Source organism: Puma concolor, chromosome A3 (assembly GCF_028749965.1).
Source record: "Puma concolor isolate L17-30 chromosome A3, mPumCon1.1.hap2, whole genome shotgun sequence".
NCBI classification, from domain to species: domain Eukaryota; kingdom Metazoa; phylum Chordata; class Mammalia; order Carnivora; family Felidae; genus Puma; species Puma concolor.
The window spans coordinates 21376352-21400346 of NC_141669.1; the positions used below are offsets into that span (position 1 = coordinate 21376352).

General features: G+C 55.3%; 1 protein-coding gene and 1 long non-coding RNA gene across 10 annotated transcripts in view; one reads left to right on the forward strand and one right to left on the reverse strand.

Moving 5' to 3' along the window:
• OTOF (otoferlin) overlaps nt 1–23995 on the reverse strand; it is a 93907-nt gene that overhangs the window by 37142 nt on the left and 32770 nt on the right. For 4 of the 9 annotated variants that reach the window (XM_086700186.1, XM_086700185.1, XM_086700179.1 and 1 more), the window contains exons 4-8: nt 18986–19085; nt 16362–16543; nt 3903–3976; nt 2193–2319; nt 1687–1741 (exon numbers count right to left, since the gene is read on the reverse strand). In XM_086700186.1, the coding sequence (XP_086556312.1) occupies nt 1687–1741; nt 2193–2319; nt 3903–3976; nt 16362–16543; nt 18986–19085 (538 nt within the window). Of the gene's footprint in view, nt 1–1686; nt 1742–2192; nt 2320–3902; nt 3977–4133; nt 4553–4740; nt 4937–9989; nt 10035–16361; nt 16544–18985; nt 19086–23995 lie in introns of those variants that run through there. The other 5 variants (XM_086700180.1, XM_086700178.1, XM_086700182.1 and 2 more) reach the window with 3 other exon arrangements.
• On the forward strand, nt 3401–6784 carry LOC147582304 (uncharacterized). The gene is made up of 2 exons (XR_015248950.1): nt 3401–4066; nt 5698–6784. It is a non-coding gene; the product is annotated as an uncharacterized LOC147582304 (long non-coding RNA).

A 23995-nucleotide genomic window follows, 5' to 3' on the forward strand; every position in this document is an offset into this window, starting at 1 on the left:
ATTTTCCTGTTCTCAGAAAACAGAGGAGCAGAGCCCTGGGCCCAGCCCCCGAGAAAAGCCTTCAAACGTCTTACGATATTCTGTGTTTGGGTTTTGGCGGAGAGGTGAGGGGGCGGCATTTCCCAAACCTCCAAGGAGCCCAGTGGCTTGAGGCTGTCTAAACCACAGGGCCAGGGCCAGGGTCACTTGACACTGCTTGGGGCTAATTTTCAAGCACCTGGAAAGATGGCCACCAGCTGGTTGAAAACAAACTGAAGCGAGGATTAAGGGAGACAAGGTGTGTCCTTGAGAAAACATGACCAGATGCACCTGATACGAAGACAGATACCTCCTCATCCTTTATATCATCACCTGAACGAGGTGGCCGGGGGCCTGTCGCCTTGAAGAAGGGGAGGTGTGCATAGGGTCGGGGAGATGAGCATTCAGAGATAAAGCTCTAACCTGGGAGAGGAGGCTCACTCTGATTCTGGGCCCGGGTTCTGACACTTTGGGCAGGCGCTACAGTGGTAGCCAGGCGGGGTCTCCTAAAGGCTGTTTCCTCTGACCAGTGAGCACACTCACTCAGTCCTAGGAATGCCCAGGCCTCTGACCCATAACTGGGTCTTGTTAGACCCCAAGTGAAGGGTCTAGAGCAATGGGTCGTCCATGGGCCCTTCCTGCTTCCAGTTTATAAATAAGTACGAGGTGCTTCTGGCTTGTACGTTAGTCCATCGTGGATTGTGTTAGTGTAACTGAGTATCTCAGGCTCTAATCAACTCCGCAAGAAGAAACAAAATTGGGGGTGTGGCCCTGCAAAGCCCATGATTGGGCCCCAGGCCTGGAGGGCTGTACTGGGGTTCAGACGCGATGTGTGGCCCTCTCTCAACAGCTCAGCCCTGCTCGTGACACATCCTGCCTGCACTGTGGCCACATTAACAATCCTACAGCTTCAAATTTCTCCCTATCTCAGTCATTTTGTCTACAGTTTTAGAAACATACAAACAGAAACATTAAGCGTTAATTTCAGAGACCAGAGAAGAAAAAGAAAAAAAAAAAAAACCCACCCACATTCTCACCATCTATGGATAACCAAGATTGACATTACATTACTTCTGGCAATGCAAACAATGGAAACAACAATCTTAAAAAGCACATCAAAAAATCTTTCTTCAGAGACGTATATGATAGATAGTGGTGTCCCTTGGTCTTTTTAGGGTTTTTCCAGGTCCCTCCAACTTGATGAAGTCCAGTGCTGGACACAAAGTCCTCTGCATAAGCAGAATTCTCAAGCTCTTTAGGTTTCTACCTCTCTAGTTCCGAGTGCCTCCCAGAAACGAGCTTAGTTTGGGAACTTACACTGAGCTTGTGGTTCTCTGTGACCCTCAGACCCATGCATCCAGAGTCTATAATGTACGCCTTGGGGCGCCTGGGTGGTGCAGTCGGTTAAGCGTCCGACTTCAGCCAGGTCACGATCTCGCGGTCCGTGAGTTCAAGCCCCGCGTCGGGCTCTGGGCTGATGGCTCAGAACCTGGAGCCTGTTTCCGATTCTGTGTCTCCCTCTCTCTCTGCCTCTCCCCCGTTCATGCTCTGTCTCTCTCTGTCCCAAAAATAAATAAACGTTGAAAAAAAAAATTTATAACGCACGCCTGGCCAGAACCACCCACTGGAGTAGAGTCTCAGAGTGATGCCTCTAGTTGCCCCGCCTACCTGGTAATCCACGGGCCGCCCGGCACCTGGCACCATCTTAATGTCTGGCTTGGATCTGAGGAGGAGAAGGTACCGTCAGGCCCGGCGTAAGGGGATTGCTTGCAGGGGAGGAGGAGGGCACTGGCACTGGTTGGACCTTGGCGAAGGGCAGAGGACAGAATCATGGTATTCATATACTCCAAGACTGTCCAAAAGAATGGGGATTAATTGTTTTCAGAGGCCCCAACAGAGAGGATTAACGGCACAGTGACGGAGAGATAGACAGTAGGTCAACAGGTTCAGATGTGTGCGGGGCAGCTCTGTGATCCCCCTTGGCCCGCAGGCGTGGGAGCAGCCTCCTGCCTTTGTAGGAGTGAGAGACATCCGGGAAAAGAAGAAAGGGGCAGGGTTAGGAAGAAGCCGCCCAGGGACCCTGGTTCTTCCCCATCCGAATTCCACACGCGGCAAGCTGGGTCCTGCCTGAACAGGCGGAGGCGGTTTGGGCTGCGGGACTCCCGTGTGCTCACCGTTTGTTGGAGACATTGGTGGTGAGAGCTGTGACAGAGGCCAGAGACACAGAGTCAGGGTCCAGCCCATCCCCCAGACGAACGGCCAAGCGGTCAAGGTCCTCCATCTCCAGCACGGCCGGTTCATCTGCAGAAGAAAGGCCATTAGGTGGGCTGGATGGTGGAACAAGTGACTGTCTTTCCCCTTGCGCTTTGCTATCCAGGAAGCTAACAGTCAATTTCCGGGCTTCCTTGGCAGTATCTGCTTAGAATGTATGGCCTGTTTATCTGCAGTGTTTCCCACCTGATCTTGATCTTTGATTTTAATTGATATTATATCTAGTTTCACTTTTTTTTAAAAAATTTTTATTTTTTTAAAGATTTTTTTTTAAGTTTATTTATTTAAGCCATCTGTACACCCAACCTAAGGCTCAAACTCACGACCCTGAGATCAAGGGCCGTATGTATGCTCTCCTGATTGAGCCAGCCAGGTACCCCTAGTCTTGCTTTTGTATTTTGACTGAATGTAACTCTTGTTGTGTATTTCTTACATAAGCACTGAATGCCCTTTGTGGAAGAAGGGGGGGCAATAAAAAATCCATACTTATGTACCTTTCAAATGATGGCTACTGTTTATCAAGAGGCTACTCTATGCCAGGCACAATGCCGGGCACTTCGTGCACGTATCTCTTGTCCTCATATCCATGTATTGTCAAGATAGGCACTATTCTCACGTCACAGATTGGGAAACTGAAGCTTAAGAAGTAACTCATCCAGGTAAAATAGCTGATGGAATTCAGACCCTAACGCTGCGCTGAGGTGTAATATCCAATGAGATGAAGAATTGACCATACTGAGCAACCACGGAAGAATGGTAGGTTTGGGCCTCTGCCAGCAGCCATACCCTCTCCAGTCTGAAGGAGAAGGGCACCGCTAGAATTGGCATGGAGGCAAGAGGGAGAGAGATGCTGGGGCCAGTGGGCCACCCAGGGGATGCTAAGGGGGGAAGCCAGGAGCTCTGAAGGAGGGCATGTGATCAACAGACTTGGGTGGGAAAGCTCCACATTGCTTCCTTATCTGATCCAATTCTCTTCCGGTCCCCCCTGACTCCTTTCTAACAGCTGTCTTGCCCTCCCCCCAGGCTGCTGCTCCCGTGGCACCAGGGCCACGGGTCACTTCAGCCTCCCAGGCTCCACCCTGCCTCTCTCCCCCAGGGCTTTCCCTGCAGCTTTGTGAGAAGGCATGGGGAAAGACAGGGCAGTGAGTCTTGCCACTGGGTAAGCGGTCCTGGGACGCTGGTTTTTCCCCAGAAATAGGGAAGTGGCCAAACCACTTTCGTTTTTTTTGTTTTTTTTTTTTTTTTGTTATTCCCTTCTCTAATGAACAATCTCTAGGCTTCTGTGTGCAGGAAAAAAGGTGGGGGGGTGGGGAGCAGAGAGGGCAAGAGGAGCCTTTCAAACACAGGCCCACCAGACAGAGAATACTGCTAAATTATAGACTAGTGGCGATGCCCTTCCCACCCTTTGTGCCAGGAGCGCCCCCTTCCTGAAGACCACCCCCAGGGCCCGGCTCTGCCAGCAGCCAATGGGAGGCTAGGGCCCACCTAAGTGGCCTCGCCGGCCAATCGCAGGCGAGCCTGCTGGGGCGCTGCCCGCGGAGGGGAGGGGTTTGGTCTGCGTCAGGTGCGCAGAGATGGCCCGGGGGTTGGCCTGGCTGGGGGCGCGTCTGTACCTTGTCTTTGGGGTTCCTCCTTGTGGGACCGGTTCTTGCCGAGCTTCATGGCGGAGAACACACTTCTCCCAGCTCTGTGAGGCGAGCCGCCAGAATGAGATGGAGGGAGATGGACGCCGGGAGGAAGACACACAAACACAGGAGAGCAAAACCCGAGACAACACGTAAGAGAAAGGGAACTTCATACTCCAGCCCCTCACGTACCGGTCCTGAGATAGCGTGGGGGCCAACCTTTCTAAAGCGGGAGCCACGAGGGGGAATTAGGGCAGAGAGGAGACCCCACTGCTTCCTTCTTTCTCATGCCTCCACACCACTGAAGAGCGGGTCAGGGCCCAGGGATCAGAGAAGGTGATCTTGGGCTGGAAAGAACGACTTTGAGTGGAGCCCTCCCGGGTCCTGGGCTGTCCTCAGCTCCCTCAGTCCAGTCTCAGAGCTCTGAGTTCCACCATGCCTCCGAGCCCGTCTTCCTTGTCCGTGCACCCCACCTCAGCTGGTCGGGAAGAAAGCCGGATGACCAGAGACAAAGCATCAGGACAGACAGACAGGAACAGGATCAGAGGGGCAGAGGCCAAGGAGGAGGTCTGAGATGTGGTTGAAACTAGCCGCTCAGTTCTCAAATGGCCCTGGTGTGCAACTCTTGCCTTGTCTTTCCCAATCTCTCCGCACCCTCAGATTCTGTTCGGTCCCCAGCGAAAACGAAGAGATGGGCCCTTTCCCATCTGTGTTTGGTGCTGGCTTCCACCCCTTCTGCCTGTCCCTGCTCACTGCGGAATTCCTCCCCCCCACCCCCCACTTCAACCAACCCCCAGGAACGTATGGCAAACTCCATAGTTCCTACCTCTTTCTCTGGCTTGGTGTGGCCTTGTGCCCCCGGGTGAAGGGCCTCGCAGTCGGGGGGGCTGAGGGAAGGGGGCAGGGGTCGTCAGTGTCCCTTCAGTGATGTCCCTGCAGCTGAGCCCGTGATCCCTGGTGCCAGGAGGGACCCGGAGTAGGATCAGCAGGGGGTAAAGTGCAGTATTCCATTACCCCATCAATATTGCATGAGCTGGATACCTGACTCTCTCTTCCTATTCTCCCTCCTCCTGGGTGTGGCCCTGTCATCATGTGGGCTCAGGGGGTGGCCAGGGCAGACTCAAACTCTGAGCTCGCCTACAACAGAGCCCACCCACCTTTGGGTCATGCGTCTATCTCCCCGTGGAGGCTTGACTTTGGTTCCCAAGATCCCCTGGGTAATGGGTATCCCAAGATAATGGGTAATGGGTAATGGGTATCCCAAGATACCCATTATTCTGGGTAACGTGAGGTTGGGCAAAACCTTTCTGTCCTTGTAGGGATGGCCTAAAAGCCTCAAGCCCCTCTACTCAAGGTTGGGGCCAATCTTATTCCCCCAAATCTGGCCCCACCCTAATCCTGGGCCTTTCTTTACTTTGCTCTCTTTACTTCCGGGCAAGACATAGAGGGCTGTGAGTCTGTATCCCAGTGAAAGAGCAATCAAGAACCCTTCCATGAGCAGCAGCTCACAGTTTAGGAAACACTAGTGTGTTCGTGGCTTCCTAAAAAGCCATGAGGTGGGTCAAGGAAGACTGAGGTAACACTGATGTGTCTATACCGGCCAGCATCGTGTTGTCCAGAACATAACAATGGAGGAGAAGGGAAAGAAGGGAAAGAAAGTGTCTCCCCTTCTAATAAGGGGAGGTATCTATACATATGCCAACACGGCATTATATAATTTTTTCTTGAGCAACTACTATGGGCCATAGCCTTTTCCAGATGTTTACTCATTTCATCTTTATAGCGATCCTGGGAGGGACATATGCTTCTCTTCATTCAACCCAAGAAGAGACTGAGGCTCAGAGCTAGAGTTGAAGCACACTGCTCCTGCCCTCTGCCAGAACTGCTACGTCCTGAGTCCTGTGGGATTGCACTTCTCTGTCAGTGGTGGTCGCATCCTGACCGTTCGGAACTTCAGTGAAAAGTTCCCAGGGCCTGCACTTGTAGGTGTACGTATGGGCCGTGTGCCAACGCAGTGTGCAGATGGGGGTGCCATCTGTGAAGAGCCCCACAGATGGTGCCCTGGCTTACAGAGGAGGTGCTCACTCACAAATGGTCTTAGCATCAACGCATTTTGGAAGAGGCTGCTGTGAAAGTTAATGACTGGTAATGAAACGTCACACAAGTCAATGACTTGCGGCTTTCTGACACTGGTCCCGAGGACCCACCCAAGTGGAAAAGGGCCTGGGGCTTCCCCTGGGCAGTTATGGCCCTTGATTTTGAAAGTCACTTTATTTCTTAAAACAAACGTATTTGGAAGCAGAGATTGAGACTTTAAAAAAAAAAACTATACTATCCTACTATTCTCTCCCTGAAGTCAATCAAAGGAGAAGCCCCTCTTCCCAGACCCTGCCTTACTAACCATCTCCGGTGGACAGGTATACAGGCGGTACTCCTGTGTGCCTGGGGGTATCTCAAAATGAAGATTTATCCCTTAACGAAAAATGTGGAACGTGTCGGGTGAATGTAATGTCCAGAATTCGCACGAATTTTGTTCTTCAGTTCATCTGGACAGCGTGCACTAGAGCGTGATGGCCTCAGCTCTCCCTGCCCTTTGGAATTTTCTGGTCGATGACACATCAGAAGTTGACCATAGAAACAGTCTCTTCTGCCTAGTGCTGCACCGCTTCCCAGAAACGGCGTGCCTGCTTCTCTCGGCCAAGGGTAAAGGTTAGTTTTGAAATAAATGTTAATTTAGTCAGGGATGTTCGAAGATTATCGGCTTGTATCAAAGACTTAGATTTCCAAAATGTGTAATTCTTTGATGAGGTTGCTGGTACGCTCGGGTCCTGAGTGTTTGTTCTTGTTTTTAAATAAAATGCGGCAGCTGGTCTGAGTTCTTCAATAACTAAAAATATAATGTGGTGAGAAACAGACAAAGAAAACAAGCCAATAATCAGCTCAGTGAAAAAATGCTTTGCCACCAAGTGGCTCCTTACTCCTGGCTTCAGGGAAGCAGAAGCGGGAGCCAGGGAAGGTGGGCCTCTCTAGGGCCCTCTGGGGATTTCCGGTCCTGCTTGGGCTTCCCCATTGCTGGATTCACTGAGGTCAGAATGATAGGCACCCACAATTTAGACCACTATTTCCCTCTAGAGAAAAGATTTTAAGGTTAGTTCACTTATTTGTAAATTCTGTTTTCATTTATGGATCTGATGGTTTCATTGCTGGTTCCACGGCTCAGATCTAGAAGGATGTCGTGGTTGGGGTCCTAGGAGGGAGCTTGGTATTCAGAATGACTTGGGAACATTGGCCGAACTAAATTTAGTGAGCTGGGCGTCATTAACTCAGGTCTGTGTATTCTTCTGGAGGCTGTGACTGACGATCTGAGACTGCCTTCAATCAGAACAACCCAGGCTCACTAGCTCAGGCCTCAGCTAATCAGGACAAACTCCTGCCTAAGAGAAAAGGGGTCTATGGTGCTTTGCATTGTTTAAACAGCCACGTTTTCAAACCTTGGGGGCGTGTTCTGGTGCCCCTTGGTGGGTGTATTTCTTTTATTTCCGATGCCCCAAGAATAGCTAATTCATAATTGCAGGCTCTACAGTTGGTTTTTCACAGTGTGTTGAATTTCAGTTAGTTTCAAATATCTTCCCACATCTCGGCAGGACAGGTTGGCCCTTGATACGAGGACTTGTCCCCAAACTGGCCTGCTTGCCTCCGCGCCCTCGTGGAACCAGGAGGCGTGGGGGGCGCTTGTGTACTTAAGGGGGCCCTTGTGTGCCAGGGAGCTGGCTCCTCAGCTCTCCTCGGCGGCCCAACCCCTTGCAAGGCTCAAGCAAACAGCATCAGGGAAATAGATTTCCCACATCCCCAGACCAACCTCTCCCAACATCCCACGTACTCAAGGGGAGCATGAGTTCTTTCATGGCTGGATTCTTCCGTTTTTCCTACGGCAACTTGCACACGCTTCTGCTTACTTCTCAACAGAGCTTGAAACTAGCCAGCTTTGCCACACGGTAACCTTTCAGAGTTTTAAAACTGTTTTTATAGCTTTTCTTCACCTGGCTACAGAGTTTCAACTTGCTTAGTCTCTTCTTAGAAATCTCATTTCTGGGGCGCCGGGTGGCTCCGTCGGTTAAGTGTCCGACTTTGGCTCAGGTCATGATCTCACAGTTTGTGCGTTCGAGCCCCGCATCGGGCTCCGTGCTGACAGCTCAGAGCCTGGAGCCTGTTTCCGATTCTGTGTCTCCCTCCCTCTCTGCCCCTCCCCTGCTCTCACTCTGCCTCTCTCTATCTCTCTCTCTCAAAAATAAATAAATATTTTTTTAAAAAAATCTCATTTCCCTCCCCTTTCAATCCTCCTAATGCCCCACACATGAAAATAAGAATAATAAATGCCAGTTGACTGTATCCCATGTGAGGACTAGGGATGGCAAGAGACTCAGATCAGGTAGTGCCAGGGAACCAGCATTTACTGCGGGTCTACTAGGTGCTCACCACTGTGAGGTGCCTCTTAGTCCGGCCGTGGGGGGTCTGGCCCAGGACAGACTGGAGAGCTGGAAATCAAGAAGGGCCCTAGGGCATCGCCACTCTCAGCCAGAGGCTGGGGAAGAGACAGGGCATTTACATCTCATGAATAGACCTCTTGTGTCTAAGCGTCCATGTGGGAAACTGAGCCCTTGAAACGGGTCCCTAAGAGGGACTCCCAGCTCAGCCATCATCTCTCACCCTCCACCCCTACCTCCCTGGATTCAGCTCTCCGGCTCCCTCTCCAAGCTCCCTCTTCTTCCCTTGCTCAGAGCCTGACAGCCTCCTCAACCCTTCAGGTCTCTGGGCCTGAGTTTTCCCCACGGTGCCTTTGTCTTGTTGTGCTTTTGTTTGTGGGAGTTGGAGTTCATATGCTTTTGTTGAAGCAATGATCCACGATGAGTCCCCTGGGACCTTAATGCAGGCGGATGCCTCAAGCCCATACCTGTGCTGACCACCTCAGACCCCTATAGGCACAATCCTGGTGTCCCCACGATGTCCTCCTGTCAAACTAGTTTTTAACTTCCTGGTGCCACAGTGTGGGGCAAATCCCTTAACATCTCTGAAGCTCAGTTTCCCTATCTGGAAAATAAAGACCCCATTCTTGGCTTTTCAGCTTGCACTGGTGTGTTTGGAGAATTAAATTAAATTCAGAGTACAGTCAAGTGCTCTAAACTCCCCAGGTCTCTGGTGAACTCTGGGTCGGGAGCTAAATTCCCTGTGTGGCCGTCCTAGCTCTGCTCCTGTCCTGGGGCAGGTCACTTCCCCTCTCTGGGACTCAGATTTATCATCTCGAAGAAAGGGCTTTCGACCAGAGGCCCCCTCCAGCCGGTCAGCCCTGACTACTACTGCTTCTGTGAACTCCCCACAATGCTAGAGAGTTCTAGAGATGGCATGTGCTTCAGGGGGCCTCTGAGACCCACTCATCAGCCCCAGGCCTTGAGCCTTTCCAACTCCTGCGGCTGACCTCTCTCATCTGGGGTCCCCACCCCCCTTCTCCCAGACAGGCCCTGACCTCTCCCTCCCCCACGAAGCTTTTTGCGGGATGGGGACGGGAGGGTACGCATATGCTCGTCCCTCCTTAGCTCTCTGGGGCTTCATGCCCCAGCCACCCCTGGGGCCACTCCAGGCCCAGAGTCTGTGGGCCTCCAGGCCTTCATGCCCACCTGCCCAGCCCTGCCTTTATTCTTAGCGGGAGGTGGCCACTTCTTGGGCCTCCCCCACCCCTTTGCCTTCAGTCACACCTTCCCTGACAGGAAAGCCTAAGGGCCTGGCCCATGGGCGTGGAGCTGAACAGGGAAGTGGAGGCAGAATCCAGACGTTGAAAGGAGGGAGGAGGGAGCAGAAACCAGAAGGCCCAGACGCCTGCCCCACCCCCACCCCCTCCCTCCCTGACCCTCACCCCTCACGGCCAGATGGACAGACCTCCCTCGCCCTGCCATCCCCCGGTGCGGGCTCTGCCAGGACAGCCCACGCCTAAGCCCTCTGAGACAGGCCATCCCGACATCCGCACCCTGTGGTGAGGAGCCTTTGGGCCCCACGGGCTCCACCCTGGCCTGGGACACCTACTTGTGCTCGCCATCTCTGCCTCCCTTGGTCTTCTCTCTGCCTTTGCTGAGTAGGGGGAAGAAATGAGGAGACAAGGGGATGTGAGTGAGAGGGTGTGGACCAGAGACACTTGCAGATTTAGCCCCTGGCCCTGTTGACCCCCCACTCCCCAAGGGCCTCCTCATCCCAGGGACCCCCTCACCCCACAGCTTCTCGCTGCAGCCTAAGCCTGCTGGGCAGGGGTCTGATGGTTCCCAGGCTCTGCCCTGGTCGCAGGAGCGGGGCTGGGCGGCCACTTCCCAAGCCCAGGAGAGCCTGGAGCCTTGAAATGGGAGGAGGCCTCAGGGTGTCACCTGATCTCCTCCATTCGCAGGCAAGAGCTTGGTGATTTCTACTGTGGGTCTCAGATGCCTCAGGGAATGCAAGGTTAGATGAGCCTGGCCACCCTCCAGGCCTGGGCCACCCTGCTCCTCCTCACCTCCTCCCTGGATCCCCTCCAATGGAGTGGGCAGCTCTCAGGCTCTGACGGCCTTGGAGGGCAAGGGTGGGCCAGGGAGATTCTGGGGATGTGGCAATAAGAGAGCTACCACTTCAGGGCGCAGAGCAGGGTAAGAACCGTGCCCTTCTCCCTCTTTAGGGAGGCTTTCAGAAAAGCCTTCTGGAATGTTCTCTCAATCCTTCCCTAATGCTATGGCAAGGAAGATGAAGAAAAGAAAGCAGACAACAATTAGGAGATGTTTTAGTGATGTTTTCCCTCTCCTCATGCTGTACTGGCACAGGCCTTGCCCAGGCGGACATGATTCTGTGCCATGACAGCTCAGGACCTACAGGCCTACGTAGATCACAGCTGAAGTCCAGCTTTGGCCATTAGGCAAGCTGGTCAGTTTGTAATTCCTTTCAAAGTACTTAGCATTAGCCAGGTCTCTGCTGGTCACAGAACACCTCGCTGCAGAGAAGGGGAGATAGTCTCAGCAGCCCTGTGCTGGCCCCAGGCCTGGCTTGGAGGCGGGCCGGTCAGGCATGGGTCCCCATTGGGACCCACTGAGAGCTGCATGGGGCTTGCCCCAGTGGAGCAGGAGCCCCAGTGAGCTTTTGAGAATGAGGGCCGAATGGGAGATTTACTGACTGCACTCTCACATTAACCCAAACAGGGCCGCCTTTCTCTGAGTTACCCATCCAAGTTTTGAAGCAAGTTTGTTTGCTTGTTGTTTTCTTAAAGAACTCTGTGACCCTGAAGAATCTGAAAATCATTGCAATAGGGGAACCGGAAGGGGAACTGCATCCCCTAGGACTGGGCAAGGATGGAACGGGAAGGAGGAATTGATACACCTGAACAATAAAACGTGAGGTTCTATCTCTTTCCCTTCCGGTTTTGCTCTGAAATCTTGGAGAGCCGTCAGGCTGGCCCAGCGGGGGAGCTTCTCAGGCACACAGCAGGCCCAGGTGGCTCACAGCACAGGCTGCCTGGAACATGCCTGCCTCACCCCGTCCTCGAACACTCCAGGCCGCTGGGCCCACAAAGGGGCCGCACACAGGCCCACACTCTGAGTGTGGAAATGGAGAAGGGAAAAGGACTGTCTTTCTGTGAAAAAAAAGAACATTCTCATGATTTTACCACAACCGCTATTAATGACTACAACGAACGTGAATAATAAAGCTTCAGGGTTCTGTGCTCAGCCTGCCCTCAGTCATTCGGCCACAAGCAGTAGGGATGGGATGTGGCCCGGCCTCTGTCCTCCTTGCTCGGAGACCTCTCCGTGAAGGCCTGGATGGGTCTGGACTTTCCTCCTAGGGTCCACATTGTGTTTTCAGCAGGTAGGTTGGGTGGGTTCTGTTCCTCAGCCAGCCTTCTGTCTCTCTGGGCCTGGGTTTCACTCCGTCTCTTCCTCCCCCATCCACATTGCTCTGGGTGTGCCACTGAAAGCAGCCACCGTGTGGGAGATTCAATATGGCGGCCCGCTGGGAGGGCTCTGAGGCTTGCTGGGACCCAGTGCTTCACGGGGCCAGACCTCACTTGAACACTCAGCTCTGGGCCGGGGGTGGAGGGGACCCTAACCTTGGGTGAAACAGCTGGTGAAGCATCGCTTCACCCCATCCCAGCATGGCCCTGGCCCTGGCTCCTCTGTGCTGAGGTGGGGGAGGAATCATGGGAACTGGGGGGTGAGGCCGGCTGTGCTGACCCCATGCACATCCCAGGGCACACACTGTGGGGATACCCTGCTGCCCCCTGACCCATGGTATAGGAGTGGGGGTACCTGGCTTCCATGGATCTCTGCTGGAGTAGAAGAATGATCCATAAGGAGAACAAGAAAAGTGGTCCCTCCTTGCTCTCCCAAGATGAGACCCAGCAGAGAGGAACCCAACGGGAACCTCTGCCTTCTCAGGCAGGGGGGGCTGGGCGGAAGGGGGTGGGGCCGTGGAGGGCAGGAGGGCCAGGCAGATGGAGAAAATAAGGAGAGAGTCGCAGAATAGAGGAAATCCGCAGGAAAGCCCTAAGAGAAGCTGCACCATTAAAGCTGGGCCTCCTTTCCATCCCTCTGGATGTGGCTCCTAGAGCCGCATCAGCAACGGAGCCCAGAAGCCAGCGGTGTGTGCGGCAACCTGGTGTCACAAAGACACATGCACCTGAGCGGCGCTGATAAGTGTGTGCACGCTCGTGCTGGGCCGAAGTCTCCTTTCCCTTCAGGGACCGGGGCAGGTCACGGAGACTGGAAAGGAAGGAGGAAGGCATCAGGCACTGGCTGAGCACCACCACACGCCGGGTGCTGCGGTGGGCGACTCACATGAAGCATGTCATTTGATCCTCACGTCCCTGATGCCCCTCTCACAGGTGGGCAAGTGTAGCTCCGGAGACCAGAGCCGGGATTTGAGCCCTGTGTCTCTCCACGTCATCGCATTGCCTCTGGAACATTCCCAGGGTATTTTACAGAAACCTGGCCAAAATCGGAGGCCCCCGGTTGGGGGCAGAGACTAGAGAAGTAGGCAGAGTGGCTCAGAGGGCACGAGACTGACTGGGGCCTGGGATTGATGGAACCGTGGGAGGAAAGGGTTAATGGGCTACTGGTGTCGGGCTGGGGACTGGGGGGGTGCTCAGGCGGAGGTGCCTGGCAGACATTCCCTGAGGTCACATGGGAGAAATTTCCAGGAAGATACTTAAGGCCTTCAGAGTGAGTTCCCTTAAGTGAGTACCTCTGCCAAGACCTGTTCTGGGGTAGTGAGAGCAGATGGCTGGAGCCCAGCTGGGGGGTGCCCAGGCCCCAGAGGGAGAAGTGTGGGCTCACCAGGACCTCCCCACATCAGCCTCCTCTGTCATCCATGGAAGAGTCCCTGCCAGTCCAAGGCCAAGGCTGTTTCCTGCCCATTCACTCCACCGGGCCCCCCTCCGCCCTCCAGCAAGCACCCTACGGAGCCATGTTGGACGGGAAGGAATGGATTCCCACCCCAGACCCCTGTGGATCCAGAAGACCAGGTGAGACACTGCTGTTCGCTAGCAATGAGGGTTTCCTGCTGCTGCTGGGTGGCCAGAGGAAAGACAAGACAGGCGCCTAGTAGACTGAGCACCTTGATCTTTGAAGGGGTGGGCCTTTTTAGGAATGAACGGAGGGCAAGGGGCAGATGTGGGGAAGGAAGACTTTGCTCGGGGTCAGAGGCTAGGCACATATATCCCTTTCCTCCTCCGTCCCTTTGTTGACCAAAGCCTGTCTGGAGGGCTCACCAGTCCGGAAGATGGTGGCTTTCTCCCAGGCTCCAGAGCTGACAGACCTGGCTGGTTGGTACTTGTGAGACGAGGGTGAGACATAACACCTCGGGCTGCAAGGCCAACTATCGGGTTCCTGTAGCACCCACACTCCTTGACCCAGAGCTCACATGCCCTTTACATGCAGCCAGAATTAAGCCGTAGGATGAGCCCACATGCTCTAAAGCTGTTCTACCTTCTCCTCACCAGCAAAGGGCCCTCCCCGAATGTTCTCACCTCTTCCCCCCACCCGGCCTGCTGGCTGCGTGGCTAGGCCTGGCAAGGGCACCGACCCCCAGGTGCTCTCAGCGTCTGGGCCAGTGGCCCCCGCGACAGCAGGGGAACCGTACGCTCCCTCACAAAGCCCCTCCAACACAGGGCGGTGGCATCTGGAAGACAAGGGGGCTCTGACCGCGGTTGTCACCCTCTCCCAATTCCCAATCCCAGATAAAATCCTCCCTCCTGGGGCGCCTGCGTGGCTCGATCGGTGAAGCATCCGACTCTTGATTTTGGCTCAGGTCACGATCTCACAAGTTTGTGAGTTCAAGCCCCGCGCTGACAGCGTAGAGCCTGCTTGGGATTCTCTGTCTGCCTATCTCTCTGTCTCTCTCAAAATAAATAAGTAAACTTAAAAAACACACACACACACAACAACAACAACAAAAACCCTTCCTCCTGCTGCTGCCCTAGGAGAGGCCACTGAAACCAGGGAGAGGTGGGGAAACCCTGAGCCAGGTTGAGGGAGGATAGGAGAGGCCCTCTGCTGGTCTGGGGACCAAAGCCCCTCACTTTGTTCTACTGCCTCCACTCAAGCCCCATCTGTCAGCCTCCTGGCCCCTTCTCGTGAGCCCCGAGCCACAGTAGCCACAGAGGGTGGCCCTCGGCTGTCAAGAGCTCCCAGACAGCTGTTTCACACTGGTGCTACTCATGAGCTCCAGAGTATCACTGGGTCCCTCGGGACATCACAGTTTTAGAGCGGCCAGGATACATAACCCGTTCCTGTAATTGGCCCAGAGGGGTAGGGGATTCGCTCACTGTCATTCGGCTTAGTTAGTGGCAGCCAGGATGGGGCCAAATGGAACTTAGCTTCCCTGATTCAGAGCCGGTGCTCCTTCCCTTCAATTGTTGGCTGTCACCTGGCTTCCAGTCTTGCTCCCCCTCCTAGAGCCTAGCTGCAGAGTCCCCAACAGTCCCTGCGTGCTCTTCCTTCGTGGGGACAGAGGATTGGGAGGGGTTGGTGCCCTCTGCATCAGCGTCTTCTGGCTCCCATCACCATTTCCAGCCTGATTCCTGACCCTTTGCATTGTCCAGCTGCCAAGAGCCTGTCTGTCCCCAGCCCTTATGTGGGGCAGCACTCGGCACCCCAGTTACAACCTGTCCCCCTGTGGTCCTTTCGTCTCTCCTAATGGCAGGATGGGGGGAGCGTTCTCATTGTTCTGGGTCCCATTTTACAGGTTAGGAGAGACAGGAAAGAGGGTATGTGACCGGCCGAGAGCCACAAGACTGGTTGGAGGCAGAGTTGGGACTCAGACCTGAGTCTCCTGAGGCCAAATTGCATGCCCTCTCCATCCGGCTGGCCAGAGTCTAAGGAGGATAGGCTCCCTCCCAGCTGGAGTGGGTGATGCCACCCCTCCCCCGGCTGGCCTGGAGCCAACGTCCGCTGTATTTGTCACACGCATGGTCCCTTTGACCTTGTTACCTGACCTGGCTCCCAGGGTCTTAAGCTTGTATAGTGTGTGTGGCCCGAGAGGAGTGGCTCAAGTACAAAGAAGAAAAGCACATTCGTCTAACAAAAACATATCAATTCAATTACCTTGATTTACATAGGTGGTTTTTTTCAGAACAGGGACTGAATACATTTTTTTGGAAAGCAAAGGGCAGGAGATTGGAGGGAACGATCACCGGGAAGGGGTCCCCTTCTCTAAAACTTTAGAGGTGCCACTGACTTACCTGCATTTTGCACGTTATTCCCAGCAGGCTAGGAATCCGTAGCCAACATTTTACTAACTTAGGGTCTGTCTCTCGGAGTTCTAAGAGTAATGTCATTGCATTTCCTTTTGGGGACAAGTCCTGCATTTGGAATGAGCAGGCCTGGACGCAGCTTCCTGACACCCGTGTGTGGTAGGACATCGCAGGGGTGAATCCTAGACACTGAGGGTGTCAGGACACACTCTTCTCAACAAGAGAGAGGCTGGGTCCCGACCAGGACCTTTGGCTTCACCCCGGCAGGAAAAGGCCTCCCTCTCTTGGGCCTGCCTGGGGCCAGGGTGGACGGCGGGCTGCCTGGGGCTGGTCTGGCACTTCTGGGTCTTGAACCCAAAAGGTTAGGGCCCCCTCCTGTCTGCTTCACCCATTCTGTCAGGAGGCAGGGGTCTGGCCTCTTTCCCTCAAGTCCTCCCTCAGGGGAGCAGGAGGCCGGGCCCCTCAGCCTGATCCCAGATACCCTGCCCCCCCCCCCCCCAGTGAACCTGGGGTGGGCGAACAGGTGTCGAGGGCCCTGTAGAAATACACTCCTGCTTCGTGTATGTCTCTCCAGCAACTCAGCCCTGTCCACTGAGCCCAGTCATGCCGAGAGGGCCCTTCGTGGGGAACCAAGGCCCAGGAATCCTCCCAGTGTCTTTGGGGGTGGTGGGAGGCCAGAGGGCCCAGCCTCTTACCTCCGGAAGCTCTTCTCGCCTGGTGTCCGGGAGCTGGGGCGGGAGCCAGGGAGCAGTCCATCCGTCTCCTGGCTGTCCTTCTCTTCCTCATGAAGGGACTCATCCCCCAGGAAGTCTCCATCATCCCAGGAGCCCACCGTGCCATCTGTGGCCTGATATCGGACCTCCACGCACAGGCTGGTCTGGAGGGAGAGGGGCGGGTGGTGAGCGAGGGTACAGCAATAGCAAGGACCATCCCGCGCACTCCTTGTGATGTTTACAAAGTGCTTTCACTTCCTCCCCCACGGCCAGAGGAAGGCAAAGTGCGTATTAGCCTCCCCCCACCTCCCATTTTACAGATAAGAAAACTGAGGCTCAGAAAGACTGAGACTCACAGACTCAGTCCGCTTAACGGGTTCTGGCCCCTGGTCCTGCTGCACTTGGCTCTACTCCTCCCTGGTGCCCAAGGTGGAGGGCGCGCCCGGGACAAGCTGAGCCCAGACGGCAGTAGGCTCTCTGGGCCCCCTGTCTACGAAGAATATCATTCAGTGTCCCCAGTGCTAGAGGTCCCCCCCTCGTCCTCAGAAGCGGGGCTGCCCTGCTCTCACTCCTGATGCGAGCCCGAGATGGGATGTGAGCAGGACGTGCCTCCAGGAGAGGGGACCCCCGGACACCTCCCAAGGCATGGGGTCGGCACATCTTCCTGTTCATCTGACACTCCTGCTCTGGAGAAGGGACTTGGGGGTCGCTCTGGGCTTTTTCTCTGGGGAAAAGTGGAGCGCCCACCTGGGCCCAGGCTGTGTGCCCGAGAATCCTGGGAAGGCCTCTTGCTCTGGGTCCTGGGGCCACTTGCCTCCTTTCAGCTCTAGTTTCTCCCCGGTGCACAGGGAAGACTCATTCTAGTTCCTTCCTCAACCTGCACGGGTGTCAGTATGCCTCCCAGATGCACTTGCCCTCCCTCAGAGATTGGGGGTTGGCTTGCTCTGGCGACCCACACAGGCAGCCTTCGCTCGGCACGTGGGCTTCCGAACGATTTTCCGGGGGGGGGGGGAGTCGAAGGAAAAGCCCTCGCTGTTCTAGATGTCATGCTAAGATGCTTTACTGTAAACTCATTTTATAGGCCTGAGCCAGGCTCAGCTCAAACCTCATTTGATCTTCTCAACACTTCAACGTATCCTACCTAACATTTCCGAGAGGGTAAATTACTTGCTTGAAGTCACACAGCTAGAAAGTGGTATGAGCTGAGCCAGACTGACTCCAAGCCTCATGGCCTTCCCGCTGAGCCAATGTGGCCCTTTGGATGGGACCAGGTATGTTGTGCTGGCAAAATGGTGGCCTGGAATTGGAAGCCCTGGGTCCCGGTGTCAGCTCTGCTGTTGACCAGCCGTCTGACCTTGACTAAATTCGTTCCCCATCCAGGACCTCAGGGCTCCCATCCACAAAATGAGTGGCAGAGGTGGGTGGTAGGTGCACTAGATAATCTGTGAGGCCTGTCCTCTGCTAAATTCCTAAACCCGATTCTAGAAATACAGAACATGGTCCGTGCTGCCTGCTCGTCTCTGCCCGCTTCCTCTGTTCTCTCTCCTCTCACTTCCTCCCACTGGTGACCGTAACTTGTTCTGCACCCCGCCTCCCTGCTGGGGTGGCTGAGCTCCCCTGACTTTGGGAAGCCCCCCTGCCCACCTCTGCCCCTGGAGAGAACGGCCTGGTTGGGGCCCAGCTGAGAAGTCTCAAGTGCCCTCCTGTCCTCTGCAAGGAAGTATCCTGAGGTACAAAGGCACCGTGGGAACGTCCGTTCCGCCCTTGGCGCTCCTCCCATTCTGGCTCCCCCGTGGCTGCCGCCCTGCCTTCTGAGGCTATTCTGACTTATCCCAAGTCTTGCTTAGCTCTTCTAAGCACTATCTGTATATTCTCTTCTAATCCTCGGACAATTCCTGTGGAGCAGATACTATAATTTGGCTCACTTTGCAGAGGATAGGCAGCCTGCCCAAGTCCCACAGTTGGTGGCCCAACCGCGGTCCGTGCGCAGGGGCTGTGTCCCTGCCTGTTGAGTGGGCATGAGTCAGCCGAAGGGGACAAACGCATCAGAGCAGAGTCTGGGATCGGGGCATCCAGATGAGCTCATTTCTTTCCTTTGTTAGAACAGGTGCCGAGTGCCCACAGACTGTGCGTTGTTCGTACGCGTGTGTTCGTGTTGGAGGTGCTGAGATGGGAGGTGACAACAGGAATAGAAACAAGGTCCCCATCCTCGCAGAATGGCCGGTCTTAGGGAGGCTCCTAAGGCAGGCATCCAGAGTGAAGATCACGCCCTGGAGTGGCCAGGAGGGCTCAGCCTGGCCCTCGGGTGAAGGGAGAGGCCCCTGTGGCGATTCCTGAGCTGCTCAGTGGAGAAGGGAGGGGATGTCCTAGTCCCCCTTGTCTTGTGCTCTCACCGCAGGAAGGGCTGTGGGACCTGGGACGGCAGACCCCGAGCCCAGGGCTCTGGCTACACCCCACCCCTGGCAGAGGGATTCTGGCAGTCTGACCTGAGTCTCTTCTTCCTGCCTCACCTCTCCATCCATTAGGAGCATCCCCCAGACCACCCCGTGTGGCCCCCAGGGGACCCCACAAAGGGCAAGTCCAGGGACTTTCTGGGGCAAACCCACCTTGATGATAGCATTGTTGTCATCGATCAGTGTGTCGGTCACCTCCACGCGCTTCTCCTCCACCACTTTCTGCAGCACCATGCGGAAGGTCCCGATCAGCCTGTGGATGGGAGAGGGGGCATGGCCACGTCACATGAGAGAGGAGCTCCCATCCCAGGAGGCTGTGGTTGGCTGGGGACCGGGCTGGAGAGACAGAGGGCTCACTCAGGCTCCAGGCTAAGCTTGGAGAAGGTGGCCCCAGAGCCAGGGCTGGTCCTGGCCAGGGCAGTGTGTCCAGGAGCGTACGTGACCCCGACCAGTGTGAGTGGTTGTCTGTGTGAGACCCATTTCCCTGGCGCTCGTGGGCAGAGAACCCCCTGGGGGGATGTCCACAGACTGGGGGCAGGGTACCCCCTGGCTTGTGGAGTTGGGGTTCAGCCGAGCCCCTGCCCAGATGCCCAGTGTGGAGGCTACCGGGAAGGGTCCACGAGCAGTACCTCCCCCTTCCGCCGCCCTAACCACCATCAAGGTCTCTACCCGCCCCAACACCACTGGCTCACTGGTCCCGTTTAGTCAGCAATGCCCACACCTGCCTTCTGCAAGCCCATTGAGGGCAAGGGTCCATCTGGTGGCAGGATCCCCATATTCCCAGACAAAGTGCAGGGCTGTGAAGAGTTCAGTCTTGCAGTCGGAGGCGGGGACTTGAAGCCCAACTCTGCCGCCAGCCAGTTCCCTGCTTTCCCTGACAATTTAAGCTCTCTCCATCTGTGTTCTCCTAAGGTGAGCTACTAAAATCCCTGCTTCCCAGAGCCGTTTAGAGGGCTGAGAGCCTCGGTGCCAAGTTCTCACCAGAGCGTCTAGCATTCTGTCACAGTCAGCATTCCAGAAACAATCTGGTTGATATCAAGGGGTGTTGCTATACGTTGAGCCTCTCCGGGGCAGGGGCCATGTTTCCTATTTCCAGCCCCTATTTGAGTTTCGCAGCACACAGGAGATCTCAGTATCTGCTGGCTGAATTAATGACCAGCAGTGGGTGCCTAATAAATGCTGATCGAGTTGACTCGAACCCCATTTCACCCTGCGGTTTGAAGGTTATTGCTCTGGGAGAGAACAGGGTAGTCGGAGAGATGTCCTCACGTGGTGATTCCATATGGGGTAGATTAAAATGTGCACACCATTTCTGGTTGAAAGGGCAGAGACCGAGGGGAGCACCTGCAGCGCGTGAGAGCCAGAGGGGGCCTTGGGATCACCCGGTGCCGCCCTTGATTCACGGAGGAAGGAAGGCGAGGCCGAGAAAGCAGGAAGGGACTCCGTTAACCGATGGCAATTTCGAACCAGGTGAGGCATCAGGTGAATTCTGACTTTAATGGACGTATCTGATGTCTGTACTCTCCTGAGGAACACGGAGGGTGAACACTATATATATACATATTTTTTTTTTAAAAAGGGCCTCCTTTCTGTGTGAGGAGGGGAAGTGGTGGGAGCAGCCACCGTGGATAAATATGAAATGCTTCCCCCTGGAGCTCAGAGCCCTCTCGGCCGGCTGTTCTACCTTCTTGAGGGTGAGACTGTTCATACCATTCCTCTACTGGAGACCCCTTACCAGGCTTCTAGGTGCTTCTCAGACCCAGCCCAGCAGACGCCTCCTCCCTGGCTGGGTCCTGGCCTCTCCCCGGCTTGAGCAGTGCCCAGAGAGGAGAAGTGCCGGGGTGGGATCGAGGTGGGGGCGGCGGGGGTGGGGGGGAACCTGGGGGAGCTGTGGATACTCAGGCACAACTTTCCTAGAAGACGCTCCTAGCACCGCAGAGGATCAGCAGACATGCTGTAATGTGGCAAGACACCCCCAGGGGGCAGGGTGGTGCTAACTAAGGTCAGTCTCAGACCTTGGACTTGGAGGGCCCAAGAGGAAGGCTTGTCCAGCATTTTGTTCAGGAGGGTCCCTCAGCATCCTCCCTGACATGCAGTCTCCAGCCCCTGCTAGACACCCTGTGACGGGGATCTCACTACTCCACGGCTGCTCTCACTGCTTTAACCCCACAGTGAGCCAAGGTCCACCTCTTGGCAAATTCCCCACTCTTGGTCTAAGCCTTGTCCACACACAGACTCAGTGCCATCCTTAACAGAAGCAGTGTAGACAGTGGATAGAGCCTGGGCTCTGGAGTCAGATAGAAGTGGGCTCACCTTGCAGGATCTAAGGGGGGAGATTCCACCACCTGACGGCTGTGTGACTTTGGCTAGCTCTCCAACCTCTCTGAGCCCCACGGCTCTCCAAAGGAGGTGGCACTACCCGCTTCACTGGGTGGCGGTGAGAGCATTCAAGTGAAATTCCTCCGACACTGCCTCACTCAGACACCTGGACCTCCTCCCTCCCCTGAGTGTAGGGCTTGCTGTCTGGAGGGCCCAGGCAGTGCTGGTCTTCTCTGCAGGATGGGCTCTGCGGGCAGGTGCACAGCCTCACAGAGCGAGGGTCTGTCTGTGCCCAGAGGGTGGGGCTGGGACCCTGGGACCCAGGGGGTGGCTTGGGGCTGGGGAGGGTGGTTCACTCCTAACAGTGTCCCCCAACCTCCTCCAAATGAAAATAAAAAATAGTCTTCTTTGAAAAGGACAATTGCTATTATCCCAGTCGTAAGTAAAGTATGAAGGGAAGCGTTTTTATAAAACTTTGCTTTTTTGTGTGGGTCCATCCGTAACACACCGTTCTAAGCAACACCGGGGTGCCCGCTTTGAAAACACAGTTTTGTTTTGTTTTTTTAATTTTTTTTTTTTAAGTTTATTTATTTTTGGGACAGAGAGAGACAGAGCATGAACGGGGGAGGGGCAGAGAGAGAGGGAGACACAGAATCGGAAACAGGCTCCAGGCTCCGAGCCATCAGCCCAGAGCCCGACGCGGGGCTCGAACTCACGGACCGCGAGATCGTGACCTGGCTGAAGTCGGACGCTTAACCGACTGCGCCACCCAGGCGCCCCTGAAAACACAGTTTTAACACAAGTGTCCTAATACTGCTTCCGACCGAATGCCACCCCTCAGCTCCCTCCATAAACACTCTCTGGGGAAGGAGCTAATGCAGGAAGCCCCAGCTGTGGCCTGTGTGGTGACCCCAGAGACCACCCTGTCCTGCCCTTTGTTCTCCCAGCTGCAAACTCATGAGGTCGGCCTGTTGCCTCTTCTCCCCTGGGTGGGTCAGCATGGAGGGGCCGCCTAGGAGAGGGGGCCCAGGGTGACGAGGCAGGGTGGGGTCATGTGCCCTTGGACACATGCAGCGTCCTTTCCCTGGGAAGTGGAGGTGTGAGGCCGTTTGTCCTGTGAAAGGACAGGAGCACTGGCCCGGGGGTCGGGAGGTCTGGGTTGAAGATCACCTCTGCCCTGACCCTGCCGTGTGATCCTGGGTAAGAGCCCTTTCTGGGCCTCAGTTTCCCCCAAGACTGTTAGATGAAGGACCTGGGACCTGATGTTCTGTCCTCTGAAAATCATGCTTATGTGGCCCATGCAAGTTACCTTTCACAAAAAGGCACCCCCTGCAGAGCCCATGTCACCCCCCCCCCCCCCCAGGAGGCTGGGCTGGCCTCCACGGAGTGGCCAGGTAGGCCTGGCGGGGGCAGAATTCCTGGATAATTAGCCAGCAGGGAGGGGGCCTCAGGCATGAATGGGTCCACAGACTGACCACAATAGAGCGGCAACCAGGCACCAGGGCCTGTCAATAATTCATTGCTTTCCCCCTGGGAGCCCGTGTCAAGTGCCCAAGGTCTGGCCAGGCCTCCACTGCTCTCCTGGCTCCTGAATTATTCAGAAGTCCCAGGAGACTGGCACCTGCATCAGGCCATCCCCCCGCCCCAAAGGTTCTGGATAGTTCTGGACAGGTGAAGGGGGACACACAAGATCCTGTGGACCCAGCACCTTGTTCTCACAGGAGGCCCACGGTTCCTGAAGGACGACCTCGTTCAAGGTGGGCCAGGCAGACCTACCATGTCTCTTCCTCCTGGAAGCCCCTACAGCCACTGGGTAAGGGGCCAGTGTCCAAGCCACCCTCTACTTCTAGAGCAAGTCTTTCTCTGAGATAGGTGGTAATGGGCTCAGGGCCATGAATCCTGTTTCTCATCCCAGCTTCCTTTACCTCAGTTTCCCCGATTGCCTCAATCATGTGACCTGGCTCTCACCCTGGAGGGTGCCATGAGTTCTTCAGGGAAGAAAGGCCATTTGGATTTCTGCTTCCAGACCCTTCCACCCTGCATACCTTCTGCCTCCTGACCCCATGGGGGCATTTATTCATTCATTCATTCATTCCACAAAGTAATTGGGGGCCTGCCCGGGGCCAGGTATGGCAGGTGTGGCTTTGCTGGCTGGTGAGCCCGGTGCGAACCCCAGAGGCTTCCCCTCCGTTCGGCTGCCCCTTGGGAAGCAGACTGGCAACTGCAGGGTGGGCAGACCTGGGCCCCACCCGACTCGGAGTACCTTGCCCTCCCACGCCGGCCCCCAAGCTGGCCTGTGTCAGGATGGGCTCTGTCTGTGCTCTCCACGAGACGGGCACCCCTTTCCCCATCCCAGCCCTGTAGCCAACAGTGTTTCAACATTCCATGGGCTTTCCGAGGAAATGAGAGGACCCTCTCCCTTCAGGCCCAGACCTCCCTGGGAGGGGTTTCCTGCCTCCTCGTGGGTGGGTCAGGGAGGAAGAGGGGAGAATTAGGTTAGAATCTCTCCTCTGTCTGGGGCGCCTGGGTGGCGCAGTCGGTTAAGCGTCCGACTTCAGCCAGGTCACGATCTCGCGGTCTGTGAGTTCGAGCCCCGCGTCGGGCTCTGGGCTGATGGCTCAGAGCCTGGAGCCTGTTTCCGATTCTGTGTCTCCCTCTCTCTCTGCCCCTCGCCCGTTCATGCTCTGTGTCTCTCTCTGTCCCAAAAATAAATAAACGTTGAAAAAAAAATTTAAAAAAAAGAATCTCTCCTCTGTCTCCTCTGGCATCTTAGAACAACTAATTGAAGCCTGAAGTTTCGGTGTACTCACTGGGATGGTGTTCAGTTTCTCAATTTAACAAATA